This window comes from Rutidosis leptorrhynchoides, chromosome 2, assembly GCF_046630445.1.
Source record: "Rutidosis leptorrhynchoides isolate AG116_Rl617_1_P2 chromosome 2, CSIRO_AGI_Rlap_v1, whole genome shotgun sequence".
Taxonomy (NCBI): domain Eukaryota; kingdom Viridiplantae; phylum Streptophyta; class Magnoliopsida; order Asterales; family Asteraceae; genus Rutidosis; species Rutidosis leptorrhynchoides.
The window spans coordinates 585,032,695-585,052,210 of NC_092334.1; the positions used below are offsets into that span (position 1 = coordinate 585,032,695).

The 19,516-nt window shown below is 31.7% G+C and overlaps 1 protein-coding gene across 1 annotated transcript; it reads left to right on the forward strand.

Moving 5' to 3' along the window:
- The first annotated feature begins 3,236 nt into the window (after positions 1 to 3,236).
- LOC139893270 (cinnamoyl-CoA reductase 1-like) lies at positions 3,237 to 5,628 on the forward strand. Its single transcript, XM_071876423.1, has 4 exons — positions 3,237 to 3,543; positions 3,689 to 3,865; positions 4,411 to 4,963; positions 5,455 to 5,628. Exons 1-4 carry the CDS (start codon positions 3,438 to 3,440, stop codon positions 5,585 to 5,587), a joined length of 969 nt encoding a protein of 322 aa, XP_071732524.1. The 5' UTR covers positions 3,237 to 3,437; the 3' UTR covers positions 5,588 to 5,628.
- The last annotated feature ends 13,888 nt before the right edge of the window (positions 5,629 to 19,516 follow it).

Sequence of the window (19,516 nt, forward strand, 5' to 3'; positions counted from 1 at the left end):
TATTAACTATAGATGTATTTATAAATACATGTACGGAGTAATATTTTAGTTATACAATTACTAGGAGTAATATTTTAGTTATACAATTACTATAAGTATAAAGTTAAACTGTAAATTTAAATTTACATCTGATAATAATATGACATACAAAATTAGAATCATGAAGATAAAAATATTCTCTCTCTCTCTCTCTCTCTCTCTCTCTCTCTCTCTCTCTCTCTCTCTCTCTCTCTCTCTCTCTCTCTCTCTCTCTACTTTGATGGTCACCATTAACAACATCGTTACAATTTATAATATTCTAAATTCCTAAAACAAAATAAATCACCATCAAAAACCCTACTCCAAAACCAACGGTTCTAGATTGGTAAACAAAAACATGACCCACAACCAACGGTCAAAAATCCAATTCGTATCCCAATTCCCATCATAACCGTCCACATTTTCCTAAGTCATACCACATTTTCCTTTTTCCATTTGAGAATATATAGTGGTCTAAAGTTAAAAAAGTAAAAAAGGATAAGAGGTATCGATATGTAGTCGGGGATCAATCAATATCTTTATACATTGACTACTTAATTTGAGGCTTTGAGCAAAAATTGCGAATTTCTTTTAACATAATTATTATTGCAACTAAGAAAGTAAATGATTGGTTTAAAAGTAGATTATGGCAGCAAAAGTGGTGTTGTTGTAATAGCTGTTTTAAAAACGCTCAACATTATTGTCACCTAATACTGTAAAAAAATGTGTTCTTAAGTGGTTTGTTTATTGGGTAATATTTTAGTTGTTATGTTACTTTTGAGGTTTTGTAATTTTTTTTTTAGGAAAGCAAAAGAGGATCTTTTGTAATTATATTAAAGTGTTTTCGGTATTGCCTATACAAATGGCGTTCCAATCCCTTCTCCACTTGCTAATTCTGAAGCATCTATTAAAACTGTACGTTTTCTCCGTCGTAGTTCACAATATACCAATTAATTTTTGTGGGTATTATTGACTTATCTTTGCGGATTGGACCAAATGCCTTCTGAATGGTGCATTCTTTATGAAGGTTTTTGATCACTAAATGTTTACGAAGTTTTTGGTCAGTTAACATCTACATCATCCATGTAACAATTCATCATGGATATTTAAAAACGGTTTACTCGCTTACCCATAAACTAGATATTTAACACCCCATGTCTTTAATTGTGTTCTTTTTTGCCGTTTTTAAAGGGGTTCAGATTTTTAAGTGTGTTTGGGCCTTTAGGCAGTTGGGTGAGACAAAAGTATCTTGGGTGTTTGGGCCAAATACTGGTTTGACCCTCGACCAAATACTATCCCAATTAAATTATGACATGGCCTGAAACTGATTTTAAGTTGTTTTCTTTAACAAGCCTTCTTTATTGTCAATCATATTACTAGTTTTTGTCTGTGAATAAACTCCAGCTTTGTAACACTTGCTTATTAATTCATAAAAATGATGCTGAAATTTTTGTATTTTGTAGTCATTTTCTGATAAATATAGCAAGAAGCTGGATAATATACGAAACATGAATTGAACAACTTAAAACGACCAATGAAGCAACAACCTAAATGGAAACGATTCCCAAACAACCCACGACATTTAACGAGTAACGACATAAATCAACCGAGTCTACAACCAACGAGACCCGCTCAAATGAAATAAAAAAAAAAAAGCACACGTGTCATGATCAAAGTTTTAATAGAATATATTGATGTCATGTCCGAGTATTGCCTTCTCATCTAAAATTCCCTTCTCACATAAACACGTTCTTATAGTTAGACACAAAGTCCGACCTCGACAACCTCAAGCTTCTCTAGGAGTGATCTTACAATTTTCGGATTTGACTCGGACTCACCTTACTCCTCCGTCTTAATTTAATAGTCTTCGGAAAAAGACACATAGTTTAAGAAATGTAATTATCACATCGTACTTTTTGTTCATTTTACAGTTTTATCTTTTAGTTTACGTTTCTTTTTCTTTTACATGCATAAAGTAAAGGTATAAAATAACTTTTTCTTATTATTCGTATCTATTTCTGAAAGTAGATTAACATAAACATCGCAAAAAAATATTGGACTATTAATATAAGACGGTTTCCAATTTAATTGCAGGTTTCCAATTTTCGCAAGTAACATCGGATTCCTGGTATTGGAGTTTGTCGAATAGCAAGAAGTTTACTGTTAAAAAATTGTGTTCTATAATTGAAGAGAAAAGCAGGTCGAGCATTACTCCTCCCTTCGAGACTTTACGCAATAATTTTGTCCCTAAAAAAATAGAAATCTTTGCTTGGCGAACGATTAAAAAACGTTTACCTACAAGGATTGAACTCGATAAAAGGGGCATTGATTTGCATAGTGTTCGATGTCCGATTTGTGATGACGACGTAGAAACCGTGGAACATTCTCTTATTTTTTGCAAAAAACGTTTTGGACCTTTGGAATCGGGTATTTCGTTGGTGGGGGTTTGGATATATGTCAAATCTTAGCATCAATGAATTACTTCGAGGAAATTGTCCAATTACAACGTCAAGTCTGGGAAAGAAGGTGTGGCAGGCGGTTGAGTGGGTGTGCGCTTATCTGATTTGATGGAGTAGGAAAAAAATGGTATTTCATGGCGAAAAATGGAATGTACCGGTGGTCTTCAATGAGATTCAAGTCAAGTCGTATGATTGGATATCTCATCGAGCTCGTGGAAAGAAATTCGATTGGCTAACATGGCTAAACAACCCTAGTGTGTACCTTAAAATGTAATAGATTGTATAGGTTCGTGCTCCGGTTTGTTATCTTTACAAACCGTTATGTAGTGTAGTTGTGGTTTTGGTTGTAATGAGGCTTATTTTGCCTCACCATTGTAATATTTTGCTAAAGTAATAAAGTTTTACCTTGCCTTTCAAAAAAAAAAAAAAAAAAAAAAAAAAAAATATAAGACGGATTGAGTATTAAATTATATATATTACACACATCACCATTTATCGTTGATCATTTATCATCGTATGTATCTATGAAATTGTGTGAGGTCAAGCCGGCTAGGCTTGCATTTGTATTCATGTGTGTGATTGTAAGTGTTACATAACAAACAAAAGACGCGACATCAAACCAAGTCAATGATACTAGCTAAGACTGTATGAATCTTCTAGAAATCCCATAATACAACCATATACGACAAATAAGGAATGACCATATATCCAATATAGTAGTACTCCGTATATGAAGTACTAGTTCCATGAAATCAACAAAATAATAGTAATGTAGTAATAATAATAATATAATTTAAAGCTAAAGCAAGACCATCGAAAACATCATAAAATTGGTTTAAATACTTGTCTTTTAAGGTTTAAGATAGTTCACGTCTCAAGTTTCTTACTTGTGGTTGTTCTTGTTCAAGTTATATTAATTATTAATAAATTAACATATATAAATAATTCAAAGAGATAAGAATGGAGAGTGTATGTGTAACAGGTGCAGGAGGCTTTCTTGCATCATGGGTAGTCAAGGAATTATTGGCTAAAGGGTATGTTGTTCATGCAACTGTTAGAAACATTGGTATGTCTTATACTACTCCGTACTAATTTAAACATTAAGTTGGTTCTATCTTAAATCATATACGTATTGTGTTATGAGTTTAATAACACTTTTTTATGGGATGGTTTTTCATTATATTAATTTGATATCCTGGTTCTTTATTTAGACGATGAGAAGAAAAATGGCCATCTAAAGAAATTGAAGCACGCTAATGAGAGACTGCGTCACTTCAAGGCAGATTTGCTAGATTATGCAAGTCTTTGTATCGCCATCGATGGATGTATAGGAGTTATGCATGTTGCTACCCCTGTTCCTGCAGGGAAAGTTGCTGATCCTCTGGCGAGTTTCTAATTTTCTTTATTTTATTATATTATTGACCATTCCAAGATAGCTTAATCTTTAAGGTACTAATGAGGTCTAAGTTTCAAAACTCACTAGCGGCATATTTGGGGATGAACAGTAAAAACGGTCTTATATACCCAAATATTGTGGTAATGTTCTTGTATACCCTTACTTTTATCCACGTAACACAGAAAAATAAGTAAAAATAATAGGTAACTGCAAGTAAATAAAAAGTACAACGTGAAAATAACATTTCTTAAACAGAACTTGAACTATAATAAACGCAATGGCTAACGCATTCACAATACCTGCAAACATCCTTGTCCTAAACAGAACTTGAACTTATAAAACGCTAGGTAAACAGAGAGGTCAAATGTAACTGGATATAACAATTGCAATGTTAGGTTTTAGGCTGTACCCGCAAGAACTAACTAAATAAAAAATGCAACACTTTCATTCAAGGGCAGTACCAGTATATGATAAACAAAATATGAAGATAAATTACTTTGCTAGTTCAGTAACTTTGACACATTATTAAGCAGGCAGAAATTCTTCAACCTGCTATAATAGGAACACGAAACGTAATGAATGCGTGTTTGAAGAACAAAGTAAAAAAGGTTGTGGTTGTTTCATCTTTTGTTGCGATTCTATCAAACCCTAGTTGGCCAAAGGGTCAAGCGATGGATGAAACATGTTGGAGTGATGCTGAATTTTGCATGAGTAACGAAAAGTGGTATTCAGCAGCAAAAACTATTGCGGAGCAAGAATGTATAGACTTCGGAAAGAAGAACAACATTAACGTGGTAACAGTTTGTCCGTCAGTAGTATTTGGGCCAATGCTTCAATCGATATTGTGCGCCACAAACACAGTTCTTTTGAAGCTCCTCAAAGGTGAGTACTCACTCGTTGAGGTTGATAAAGTCGAACAAGATATGGATGTTCCTATTGTGGATGTTCGCGATTGTGCAAACGCGTTACTCCTAGTCTATGAAAAGCCAGAAGCAGAAGGGAGGTATCTATGTTCTTCGAACGTGCTGAAAACTATGGATTTGGCAAAGTTATTGAAGAATTTGTTTCCACAGTACAACTATCCTACTGAGTAAGGCTTCTATTCCAACTTATAATCTTTCGTCTCAAATTAAATGTTCATTTTTTTAAGTTTGTCAAAAATGTCCGGTTCAAAAGGTAAACTATCATATTTTACCTTTTAGCCATTAACATTTTCATACAAGGTAGACGGTTTTTAGTTCCTCTTGTTCGGGCTACTCGAGAGGGCGAGTAATCTAACCCCATACAGCCAGCATGGTTACTCCCTTGCTGTTTCCAAACCCATCAATGACTACCACAAAATATTCGTCATAGGAAAGATTCGAACCTGAGACCTCTTACAAGGAACTTAGGGTCCAAACCACCGGACTATCTTGTGATGAAAAGGGTAAAATAGACATTTTACTTCTAAAAATTTAAGTTTCTTGGCAATCTAGTATCTAGTAATGGACATTGAAATAGGGACCAATGTGTCATTATAAACTCAAGGAGACAATGAGATTCTAAATTAATCATGCTAGTTTTCATTGACTATGATTACAGCCTTCCTGATTCGAATCAAGAAATGGTGTATACATGCAAGAAGCTAATGAATCTTGGATGGAACTACACGCCATTAGAGAAGACTTTGGTTGACTCCGTTATAAGTATGCAAGAAAATGGTTTATTACATTAATTTTAGAGTTTAGACCTTATTATGGCCAAATATACAAAGGTTTAAAGCATAATATTGTTTTTAAATACCTGATTCAGAATTTACAATGATGTTGTAAACGTAAATTATAGTTGTTGGTTGTTATGAATTCTCACATATGTGGTCAACAATTATTTGTTTTTTGCTTTATTTACAATATTATTATTTGTTTTATAGATTTTTAGTTCGTGCGATACATAGGTTTTCAGTTTGTGCGATGCACGAGTGTTGAAAAATAAATTAAAAAATTAGTGATGATAAATTGCGTTCATTAAATCATTAAGCTCGTGAGACACATAATCGCTAAAAATTAAATGCTTAAACAATTAGTGATTGATTTATTCAATGTATTAATTAAGTCACTTAAATTTCAAATATTGTTGTATAAGAAATATAAACAATTAACAACTTAATAAAGATATATTTACTTTTTGAATTCAATTTATAACCTATATATATATATTTTCATAATTTGAAGTGTTAAAATTTTAAAAAGGTTGTGGTCTATTTAACAATTAAAATTTTAATAAAAGTGTTTCTGTTATAATTCAGTAGGCTTATAACTACCTTTAATGGTTATAAGAACAAAGAGAGAAAAAGAGAGAAGAAGGAGAGAAGAAATATTGATATTGATATTTCAAGAGAAATGGTGCACCTTAAATGGCTACCATACATGTCTATTTATAGCATAAAATATTACTATGCAAGAAATATAATAATAATAAAATTAACATCCAATCTAGATATTTTATAACACTCCCCCTTGGATGACAATTTTATTAGAGAATAACTAGTACTGCCTCGTTAAAAACCTTGCTAAAGAAAACCCATTGGGATAAAACTTTAGCTAAGGGAAAAAGAGTGCAGCATAAAGTTGACTCCCCCTCAAGTAGGCAACGCCTGAGTTGTTACATCTTCTGAACATGCCTCATGCCAATATTATGAACGTGTGTTCTGAAAATAGCAGTTAGCAGTGCTTTGGTATAAAGATCAGCAGAGTTGTTGATTGAACGTATCTCATTTTAATCTGGTTGTCTTTTACGATATCTTGAGTATATGAGAAAAATCTGAGGTTTTCATCTGAAACTGTATCATCTAAATCTTTTATGTACAAGTTTGGCCCTCGTGATTTGTCTACAGTCTCCTTCATGGTTTGTTCAAACCGTTGTTTCAGTTCCTATTCCCTTTCAGTCTTTTTCTGAGCCTTACCAATATACCATTCTTTTCCATCAAACTTATGACCGTTAAGACCGTTTATAGCTTTAGCGCCTCGTCAGCATTTATGTTTTGTTCTGTCATTTTTGATACTCTTCTTTCATTTGTATTATGTAAGCTGTATTATCTTCATAGATAGTTGTTACTCTTTTATAGCGTTCTAGTCCACAAGAATCAATAATGATTTGTATCATTGATCTTAACTAAAATCATTCCCGAGTAGCTTCATGTAATGCAATCACTTCGGCATGATTTGATGATGTTGCAATAAGTGTTTGTTTTGAGAACGTCATGATATTGCGGTGCCTCCATTTAGGAATACATATCCAGTTTGAGATTTAGCTTTATGTAGATCGGATAAATAATCTGCATCTGTATAACCAAACAAATCTTGTTTCGAGTTGTTAGAATAAAATAATTATAAATCAGTAGTTCCCCGAAGGTATCAAACTATTTGTTTGATCCCATTCCAATGTCTTTTGGTAGGGGCTGAGCTGAACCTTGTCAACAAATTAACTGCAAAAGAAATGTCAGATCTTGTATAATCTATAAGATACATAAGAACCTCAATTGCACTAAAATATAGAACTTCCGATCTGTTAAAATTTTCATGATCTTCGCAGGGATGAAATAGATCAGTGTCAATATTGAGTGATCTAACAACAATGAGTTTGTCTTTAAAAAAATGTTTTAAAATCTTTTCGGTAAAAGTTGTTTGATGTACAAGTAAACCATTAGGCATATGCTCAATTTGCAATCCAAGGTAATACTTGGTTTTTTCAAGATCTTTCATTTCAAAATAATTCTTTAGAAGTTGAATGATTTCATAGATCTCTTTATTTGTTCATATGATGTTAAGAACATTGACATAAACAACTACGATCTCATATCCGAACATTGTTTTTATAAAACATACGTGCAAAATAAGTTTATATTTATACCCTTTTTTTTTATCAAGTAGTCATTTAATCGGTTATACCACATACGTCCCGTTTGTATAAACCCACTTAGAAATCTTTGTGATTTAATGGAATATATTCCCTTGGATTTTACATTAGATGCTTATGATACCTTAACCCTTTAGGTATATTCATATATATCACTATTAAGTGATCCATACAGATAAGTAGTAACAACATTCATGAGATGCATTTAAATAACTACCAGGTTGATTAAGTATCTAATAAGTAATTGTATCCATTACAGGAGGATAATTTTTCCTCCTAATTCATTTCTGGTCTTTGTGGGAAATATTGAGTTACAAGTCTAGTTTTGCCTTGTAACTTCATTTGCACATTTCTTTTCGGATAAAAATTCATTTGTATCCCATACGTTTCACATCTTTAAAAGTGATAACGATTGATCCGAAAACTTTTGTTTTATCGAGCGATTCTAATTCAGCTCTTATTGCTCCTTTCCATTGAGCTCAATCATGTCCATTTTGTATATTCAATGACAGATTTTAGTTCCAGATCATCATCTTTATTCATGATGTCATTGTAACATTATATGAAAATATCTCATAGAGATTTTAGTTTCATTTCGGTTCCATAATATTGCATAATTTATCGCAATTTTAGTATTTACATTTATCAATATCCTCTGCAGAAGGAATATTGATTTGTGGTTCTTCTTGAACACTTTCTCTTACCTCATTATCAGCTGATTTTCTTTTTCGAGGATTTTTATCTTCGGAACCAATTGATCTTCCACTTTTGATGCGTGGCAAAGACTCAATAGTGACATTATTGCCAGCTTTTGGAATTTCAGTTCGAGCTGGAGCATTTATCGCTAGTATATATGATTTAGTCACTTTTTTATATCTGTAAATGCATAAAGTAATTAATTTGCAAGTTCTTGCATATGCATTATTTTTGAACTTTCGTTTCACATTCTTTTGTGCGAGTTCAATATACCTTAATTGATGTTCACATCATGAAGCATCATTTTATTTTTTATTTTTATTTCTCCCCCTAATCTAGGGAACAATGTTTTATTAAAATGACAATCAGCAAAACGTGCTGTAAAAACATCACCCATCATGGGTTCAATATATCTTATGATTGAAGATGTTTTATATCCAAAATATATTATCATCTTTCTTTGAAGAACCATTTTATTGTGTTGTGGTGATACAATTGGAACATACACTGCACAACCAATGTTTTAAGGTAGAAAATATTTGGCTCTTGGCCAAAATCAAGTATTAAGTGAAAATATTTACGACTTCCACATGGTATAATGCGAATTAATGTCGCAGCATGTAAATTTACATGTCCACATATAAATATTGAGAGATTTGTACTCATTATCAATTGTCTAGTTATTAGCTGTAAGCGTTTATCTATTGATTCAGCTAAACCAATTTTGTGTATGTACATGAGCAACTGGATGTTCAACAACAATCCCTGTAGATATATAATGATCATTAAATGCTTGAGATGTTAACTCACCAGCATTATCAAGTCTCATCCTTTTAATGGTGTAATCAGAATAATGTGTTCTCAATTTAATAATTTGTGCAAGAAACTTTGCAAATGCCATATTACGGCTTGATAACATACAAATATGAGACCATCCGCTAGATGCGTCTATTAGAACCATGAAATATCAAAATGGTTCACATGATGGATGAATTGGTTCATATATCTTACCTTGAATTCTTTCAAGAAACATTTGTGATTCTTTTTCACAATATACTTTTCATTAATCACCATATGTGCTTTCCATTAATCACCATATGTGTTTTTTTTTTTTTTTATAAATCACCATATGTGTTTTTTTTATATCATATATCCTTTTCACCATATACGCTTTTAATCATATGCGCTGTGTTTTTCACCATATGCGCTTTTAATCATATGCGATTTTCATCATATGCGTTGTGCTTTTCATCATATTCGCTTTTTATCATATGCGCTTATCATATGCGATGCGCTTTTTATCATATGCGCTTTTTTATGTGAATAGTAAATTAATTAATTTCGTTTTACTATTCATATGAATTAATTTAGATTTACTATTTTGTTAATTGAGTAATATATATATACATCATATACTTGTGACTCCGAAGGCTCAAATGAATTTGACCATATAGTTATACGTTGTACCTTGCACATTAATTTTCAGTAGAAGCTTTAGATGCATATTATTTTAATCACCAAATACCACAAACACTTTGTTTGCGTTTGTTCATAGTCATCAATGAAAACCATTTTCTTTAATTTTATTTTATACAATAAAATTAACGCATCATTATTCTTTTCAAAAACAATAATCTATTGTTATTGTTCACTTGTGCCATGTTTAACAACAAAAGTCAACAACCTCTGTCTTGTTTGTTGTGGCAACCAAAAACAACCTTTGCTTTTGTTACCGAGAATCCAAGACCAAAAAAACAATTAATTTTTAATTAATCTTTTATCAAAACCATAAATGATTTTATTGATCTACGTTGATATGGCCATAAAGAATTGACGGCTGACCTACTTTTGTAAGTGTATTTCGGCTATCATCCCGAAAACGCACAACGACCTTTTTTTTTGTTTTATGAACTATTTGTTTCATATCTAGCTTAGGCAATTATTGTGAACATTTGGTCCCTATAAGAGCATTTATTTTTTAGACTTTTAGTTGATTTGTACTTGTCACAATTAGGGATAGCACCCGCGGGTCGTGGATGCGGATCCATTGGATCCATCACCCGTACCCGCGGATTTTTTTTAAGAGACATCTAATTGAACCCTTGTTCGTTGAAACAATTTGACTATATTTTTACTCCCCATTATTAAACGGGCCATTTTGATGCACACTCTTAAAAAAATAATTTGTTTTTTAAGTTTTATTATTCAACCTCCTTTTTTCAACGGTCACGTTTTTAACAAAACATTTGACAAGTTTGGAAAAAAGTTTTTTATTGATTATCATCAAAAGTTTTCTATTGTCACTCTACTGGATGGAATTATGGCATACAACCAAAATTGCAACCCAACACTACATAAGAACAAAAAGGTTGTTTTTAATTAACATATGTATATGTGTTAAACTCGGAATAATAATAACTTATTTTAGAAAATTAATATAAGACATGTTGAAACATTTTTGTCACATTTAGCTCATCAAGTCTAATACTTATCATTGATAGATTTTATCACGTCTAGAAGATGTTTACTTTTTTCTTGTATTAAGTCCTACTTTCATTTACCTTTGTTTGGAAAAAAGTTTTTTTTTACTTTGCTTTCCCCCTTTCTGTAAAACTCATTTAAACACTTTCTTTGTTTTTTTTTTTTTTAAAAACTTCCTTTTTTTTACGTTACCCGTAAATTATAAATATATAAAAAAAACTTTTTGTTTAAATTTTTTTTCTAGTTTTTAAAAGGCCACTTGACCAATTTTTTAATTCTTTCACAACACCTGATATCGTGATCGTGACCTTTCACTAAAGCAAGAGATATTCTTGATAAACTAAACACGGACTCGTGTTTGAAATTGTCGGCCACAAAAAAATTCATTTGATAAAAGTATATATATTTTTTTTAGTTATAGAAGGAGACCACTTCATTTTCAATACTTCATTTTTGACAAAAAACTATTCCATTTTACCATCCCCTTTTTTTCTTACTTTAACTTTTAAGATATACTTTTAATAAAAATACAAACTACTTTTTCTTATTTTAACTTTTAAGATTTACTTTTAATAAAAATACAAACTACTTTTTGTATTTTAACTTTTAAGATTTACTTTTAATAAAAGTACAAACTACTTTTTCTTATTTTAACTTTTAAGATTTACTTTTAATAAAAATACAAACTATTTTTTATTTTAACTTTTAAAATTATAAATTTAAGAATAAACATTAGTATGCATGAAATAAATAATGATTAATTGCATAAGTAATCATAAATGTTAGATAACATATAAAGACCCCGTCGTATTCGTATTGATCGGAATTAATCTCGACCCATGGTACCGTGTTGTCAAATGACGTGTTGCGTACATAAAGTACCGTGTTGTCAAATGACGTGTTGCGTACAATCATGAGGTCTTATTAACATAAATATAAATGTTAGTGAAGTTAATAAGAGTTAGATTACAGAAAATATAATTCAGGTGGTATAACCGACCATATATAACTTAAATAACATAAATATAAATGTTAGTGAAGTTAGTAAAAGTTAGATTACAGAAATATAATTCAGGTGGTATAACCGACCATATATAACTTAAATAACATAAATATAAATGTTAGTGAAGTTAGTAAAAGTTAGATTACAGAAATATAATTCAGGTGGTATAACCGACCATATATAACTTAAATAACATAAATATAAATGTTAGTAGTCCAAAATTTGATATATTCGAGTCTGAAAATTATTAATAATTTCATACCTTGATTAGTGATTCGTGATCGTTTGAGATATCTTTTAATTACACTAAGCTTTTCGTGCTGATAACGTGTTATAATTCAGTAGGCTTATAACTACCTTTAATGGTTATAAGAACAAAGAGAGAAAAAGAGAGAAGAAGGAGAGAAGAAATATTGATATTGATATTTCAAGAGAAATGGTGCACCTTAAATGGCTACCATACATGTCTATTTATAGCATAAAATATTACTATGCAAGAAATATAATAATAATAAAATTAACATCCAATCTAGATATTTTATAACAGTTTCACATTAGTCAACTCGATCCGACGTGTTTGACCCTGACCCCATTGATCCATTCCCTAGCTGCGTGGTTACCTATTTAATTTTGCGTCTCTTAGTCATTATGGATATGTTCAAGTGTATCGTCTTTATAGATAATAGTGAGATAATTTTGAAACAAAATCTTCTATAAAATAGGAATTGCAAAAAATGAAAAATAATAAAATACATGGATTTGTGTACGTATATGGATATTTATTTTAAAAATAAATCTATATATGAATATAGAAATGGATATTTGTTTAACTTAAATATTAACACATCATCCTTATCGTATAAATTTTTTTAATTTAGATCCGAACATTTAGATGTTTCAAGGAAAATTTGGTAAATGACGCGATTATTTTTATGATGCCACACAAGATTTCTATAAGAAAATTTAAGAGAAGATGTCACATAAGTAATCAGAAACCTGGTTTTTATATAATGGATTGTTAGCCCATATGATTTACGGACGTTACAAAATATAAGTTAAATTAAATGATTAGTTATTGTAATGTAAACTTTTTATTAAAAATACATGTAACAATGATAAATGAAAAGAATTAGTAATAAAACCTTAAACTGTATTTGATTTACGAAGAATAAATATTTAATAAATAATACCAATACCAAGTATTCATTCAAAGAGGTGTAGAAAAGTGATGACCAATGAATAAAAGTAAAAGGTCAGCACTTCCTCCTTTAATAATAAGTTTGTAAAAGATGCGGAGTGGAAGTTCTAAGATATGCTTATCATCTTTTTTTACTTTTAACTTACCTTATTCGTATGGTTTGTTTAATTTTAATAGAACCTTTCAAATATAAGTAAATTTTTTTTTTTTTAAAAGCAGCATCTTTTCATTACCAAATCGCAAGAATACGCAATGTTCCGCTCATAAGAGCATGTCGCACAAACAGACTCACGAATATACAAACAATACAACAAGAAAGGTTGCTATATTAGCAGTAGAAACAGCAGCAAACAAAACTACAAAACTAGGAGAATATAAAACTAGACTAAAGTAAGAAATATTGTGGACTATGAAACCAATTGTGTCAATCGATTTTATTAGACTTACACATCTTCACGATTCACTCGAAACTTTTAATTTGAATTTCACTCAACGCAACCGGAGCATTCCAACTTTTGTTTCTGAAAATCTTTTGATTCTGGTTCTTCCAAATGTAGTACCCACACGTCCATAGTACCGCTTGACAAATATTCTTGCCCGCATTCAATGATATGTGATTCATATTGCCCACGAAAAGATCATTAAAATTAATGTTTGAATTCCCACTAATTCCCAACCAATTGAAAACTTTATCCCACACTTCAGAAGCAACTTTGCACGAGAGGAGGGAGTGTTCCACCGATTCGACATTTTCATCGCATAAAGGACATCGAACCGAATGTAAATCAACCCCCCTTTTATCTAATTCAATCAACACCGGTATTCTTTTCTTCCGAGCTCTCTAAATAAAGACTTCAATCTTTTTAGGAACCAAAATAATTTCTGTAAGTAACTAGAGGGGGGTGAATAGTTACTTAGTCGATTTTAAAAAAAAAATTGTTTACGTTTTGTTGAACTTGAACTTGATATAGTGTAATTTGAAATGTTTGTTCTTAAACACTACATATAAAATATATGTATGCGTAAATGTAATCAAAAAGATAAGGGAAGAGAGAACAAACACAACGATATATAGTGGTTCGGGAAGATGTTAACTAATCTTCCTTAATCCACTCCCCAATTCTACGAATTGAGATTTTTCTTCACTATGATACTCCAAACTCGGTGGAGTGTTCGGATAAAACACTAGTACTTCGATAAGCCGCAACTTGTGAACCCTTACGTCCCTTCGAAGACTTCACAATCACCTAAAGCTCTTACCACAAGATCCTAATGCACTATCCTAGTGAAAACACAACTACCTTCTATATTGAAATGTCCCGTTCTTATTGATTAAAAACGTTCCATATTAATTGATTTCGTTGCGAGGTTTTGACCTCTATATGAGACGTTTTTCAAAGACTGCATTCATTTTTAAAACAAACCATAACCTTTATTTCATAGATAAAGGTTTAAAAAAAAAACTTTACGTAGATTATCAAATAATGATAATCTAAAATATCCTGTTTACACACGACCATTACATAATGGTTTACAATACAAATATGTTACAACAAAATAAGTTTCTTGAATGCAGTTTTTACACAATATCATACAAGCATGGACTCCAAATCTCGTCCTTATTTAAGTATGCGACAGCGGAAGCTCTTAATAATCACCTGAGAATAAACATGCTTAAAACGTCAACAAAAATGTTGGTGAGTTATAGGTTTAACCTATATATATCAAATCATAATAATAGACCACAAGATTTCATATTTCAATACACATCCCATACATAGAGATAAAAATCATTCATATGGTGAACACCTGGTAACCGACATTAACAAGATGCATATATAAGAATATCCCCATCATTCCGGGACATCCTTCGGATATGATATAAATTTCGAAGTACTAAAGCATCCGGTACTTTGGATGGGGTTTGTTAGGCCCAATAGATCTATCTTTAGGATTCGCGTCAATTAGGGTGTCTGTTCCCTAATTCTTAGATTACCAGACTTAATAAAAAGGGGCATATTCGATTTTGATAATTCAACCATAGAATGTAGTTTCATGTACTTGTGTCTATTTTGTAAATCATTTATAAAACCTGCATGTATTCTCATCCCAAAAATATTAGATTTTAAAAGTGGGACTATAACTCACTTTCACAGATTTTTACTTCGTCGGGAAGTAAGACTTGGCCACTGGTTGATTCACGAACCTATAACAATATATACATATATATCAAAGTATGTTCAAAATATATTTACAACACTTTTAATATATTTTGATGTTTTAAGTTTATTAAGTCAGCTGTCCTCGTTAGTAACCTACAACTAGTTGTCCACAGTTAGATGTACAGAAATAAATCAATAAATATTATCTTGAATCAATCCACGACCCAGTGTATACGTATCTCAGTATTGATCACAACTCAAACTATATATATTTTGGAATCAACCTCAACCCTGTATAGCTAACTCCAACATTCACATATAGAGTGTCTATGGTTGTTCCGAAATATATATAGATGTGTCGACATGATAGGTCAAAATATTGTATACGTGTCTATGGTATCTCAAGATTACATAATATACAATACAAGTTGATTAAGTTATGGTTGGAATAGATTTGTTACCAATTTTCACGTAGCTAAAATGAGAAAAATTATCCAATCTTGTTTTACCCATAACTTCTTCATTTTAAATCCGTTTTGAGTGAATCAAATTGCTATGGTTTTATATTGAACTCTATTTTATGAATCTAAACAGAAAAAGTATAGGTTTATAGTCGGAAAAATAAATTACAAGTCATTTTTGTAAAGGTAGTCATTTCAGTCGAAAGAACGACGTCTAGATGACCATTTTAGAAAACATACTTCCACTTTGAGTTTAACCATAATTTTTGGATATAGTTTCATGTTCATAATAAAAATCATTTTCTCAGAATAACAACTTTTAAATCAAAGTTTATCATAGTTTTTAATTAACTAACCCAAAAAGCCCGCGGTGTTACTACGACGGCGTAAATCCGGTTTTACGGTGTTTTTCGTGTTTCCAGGTTTTAAATCATTAAGTTAGCATATCATATAGATATAGAACATGTGTTTAGTTGATTTTAAAAGTCAAGTTAGAAGGATTAACTTTTGTTTGCGAACAAGTTTAGAATTAACTAAACTATGTTCTAGTGATTACAAGTTTAAACCTTCGAATAAGATACCTTTATATGTATGAATCGAATGATGTTATGAACATCATTACTACCTTAAGTTCCTTGGATAAACCTACTGGAAAAGAGAAAAATAGATCTAGCTTCAACGGATCCTTGGACGGCTCGAAGTTCTTGAAGCAGAATCATGACACGAAAACAAGTTCAAGTAAGATCATCACTTGAAATAAGATTGTTATAGTTATAGAAATTGAACCAAAGTTTGAATATGATTATTACCTTGTATTAGAATGATAACCTACTGTAAGAAACAAAGATTTCTTGAGGTTGGATGATCACCTTACAAGATTGGAAGTGAGCTAGCAAACTTGAAAGTATTCTTGATTTTATGTAACTAGAACTTGTAAAATATATGAAGAACACTTAGAACTTGAAGATAGAACTTGAGAGAGATCAATTAGATGAAGAAAATTGAAGAATTAAAGTGTTTGTAGGTGTTTTTGGTCGTTGGTATATGGATTAGATATAAAGGATATGTAATTTTGTTTTCATGTAAATAAGTCATGAATGATTACTCATATTTTTGTAATTTTATGAGATATTTCATGCTAGTTGCCAAATGATGGTTCCCACATGTGTTAGGTGACTCACATGGGCTGCTAAGAGCTGATCATTGGAGTATATGTACCAATAGTACATACATCTAAAAGCTGTGTATTGTACGAGTACGAATACGGGTGCATACGAGTAGAATTGTTGATGAAACTGAACGAGGATGTAATTGTAAGCATTTTTGTTAAGTAGAAGTATTTTGATAAGTGTCTTGAAGTCTTTCAAAAGTGTATGAATACATATTAAAACACTACATGTATATACATTTTAACTGAGTCGTTAAGTCATCGTTAGTCGTTACATGTAAATGTTGTTTTGAAACCTTTAGGTTAACGATCTTGTTGAATGTTGTTAACCCATTGTTTATTATAACAAATGAGATGTTAAATTATTATATTATCATGATATTATAATATATAATATATCTTAGTATGATGTATATACAGTTAAATGTCGTTACAACGATAATCGTTACATATATGTCTCGTTTCGAAATCATTAAGTTAGTAGTCTTATTTTTACATATGTATTTCATTGGTAATACACTTAATAATATATTTACTTATCATTTAACATAATTAACCAAGTGTATCAATATCTTAATATGATTCATATGTACCTAGTAAGACGTTGTTATAACGATAATCGTTATATATATCGTTTTCGAGTTTCTTAAATTAATAGTCTCATTTTTATGTATATAACTCATTGTTAAAATACCTAATGAGATACATACTTATAATAAAAACATGTTAACTATATATATAACCATATATATGTCATCGTATAGTTTTTACAAGTTTTAACGTTCGTGAATCACCGGTCAACTTGGGTGGTCAATTGTCTATATGAAACATATTTCAATTAATCAAGTCTTAACAAGTTTGATTGCTTAACATGTTGGAAACATTTAATCCTGTAAATATCAATCTTAATTAATATATATATAAACATGGAAAAGTTCGGGTCACTACAGTACCTACCCGTTAAATAAATTTCGTCCCGAAATTTTAAGCTGTTGAAGGTGTTGACGAATCTTCTGGAAATAGATGCGGGTATTTCTTCTTCATCTGATCTTCACGCTCCCAGGTGAACTCGGGTCCTCTACGAGCATTCCATCGAACCTTAACAATTGGTATCTTGTTTTGCTTAAGTCTTTTAACCTCACGATCCATTATTTCGACGGGTTCTTCGATGAATTGAAGTTTTTCGTTGATTTGGATTTCATCTAACGGAATAGTGAGATCTTCTTTAGTAAAACATTTCTTCAAATTCGAGACGTGGAAAGTGTTATGTACAGCCGCGAGTTGTTGAGGTAACTCAAGTCGGTAAGCTACTGGTCCGACACGATCAATAATTTTGAATGGTCCAATATACCTTGGATTTAATTTCCCTTGTTTACCAAATCGAACAACGCCTTTCCAAGGTGCAACTTTAAGCATGACCATCTCTCCAATTTCAAATTTTATATCTTTTCTTTTAATGTCAGCGTAGCTCTTTTGTCGACTTTGGGCGGTTTTCAACCGTTGTTGAATTTGGATGATCTTCTCGGTAGTTTCTTGTATAATCTCCGAACCCGTAATCTGTCTATCCCCCACTTCACTCCAACAAATCGGAGACCTGCACTTTCTACCATAAAGTGCTTCAAACGGCGCCATCTCAATGCTTGAATGGTAGCTGTTGTTGTAGGAAAATTCTGCTAACGGTAGATGTCGATCCCAACTGTTTCCAAAATCAATAACACATGCTCGTAGCATGTCTTCAAGCGTTTGTATCGTCCTTTCGCTCTGCCCATCAGTTTGTAGATGATAGGCAGTACTCATGTCTAGACGAGTTCCTAATGCTTACTGTAATGTCTGCCAGAATCTTGAAATAAATCTGCCATCCCTATCAGAGATAATAGAGATTGGTATTCCATGTCTGGAGACGACTTCCTTCAAATACAGTCGTGCTAACTTCTCCATCTTGTCATCTTCTCTTATTGGCAGGAAGTGTGCTGATTTGGTGAGACGATCAACTATTACCCAAATAGTATCAAAACCACTTGCAGTCCTTGGCAATTTAGTGATGAAATCCATGGTAATGTTTTCCCATTTCCATTCCGGGATTTCGGGTTGTTGAAGTAGACCTGATGGTTTCTGATGCTCAGCTTTGACCTTAGAACACGTCAAACATTCTCCTACGTATTTAGCAACATCGGCTTTCATACCCGGCCACCAAAAATGTTTCTTGAGATCCTTGTACATCTTCCCCATTCCAGGATGTATTGAGTATCTGGTTTTATGAGCTTCTCTAAGTACCATTTCTCTCATATCTCCAAATTTTGGTACCCAAATCCTTTCAGCCCTATACCGGGTTCCGTCTTCCCGAATATTAAGATGCTTCTCCGATCCTTTGGGTATTTCATCCTTTAAATTTCCCTCTTTTAAAACTCCTTGTTGCGCCTCCTTTATTTGAGTAGTAAGGTTATTATGAATCATTATATTCATAGATTTTACTCGAATGGGTTCTCTGTCCTTCCTGCTCAAAGCATCGGCTACCACATTTGCCTTCCCCGGGTGGTAACGAATCTCAAAGTCGTAATCATTCAATAATTCAATCCACCT

Bases quoted from the DNA above. Each gene is read 5' to 3' on its own strand.
- LOC139893270 (XM_071876423.1), top strand. From the start codon at position 3,438: ATGGAGAGTGTATGTGTAACAGGTGCAGGAGGCTTTCTTGCATCATGG. The intron at 3,866-4,410 runs GTTTCTAATTTT...TTAAGCAGGCAG, and splicing joins AGTTGCTGATCCTCTGGCGA to AAATTCTTCAACCTGCTATA. The intron at 4,964-5,454 runs GTAAGGCTTCTA...CTATGATTACAG, and splicing joins CAGTACAACTATCCTACTGA to CCTTCCTGATTCGAATCAAG.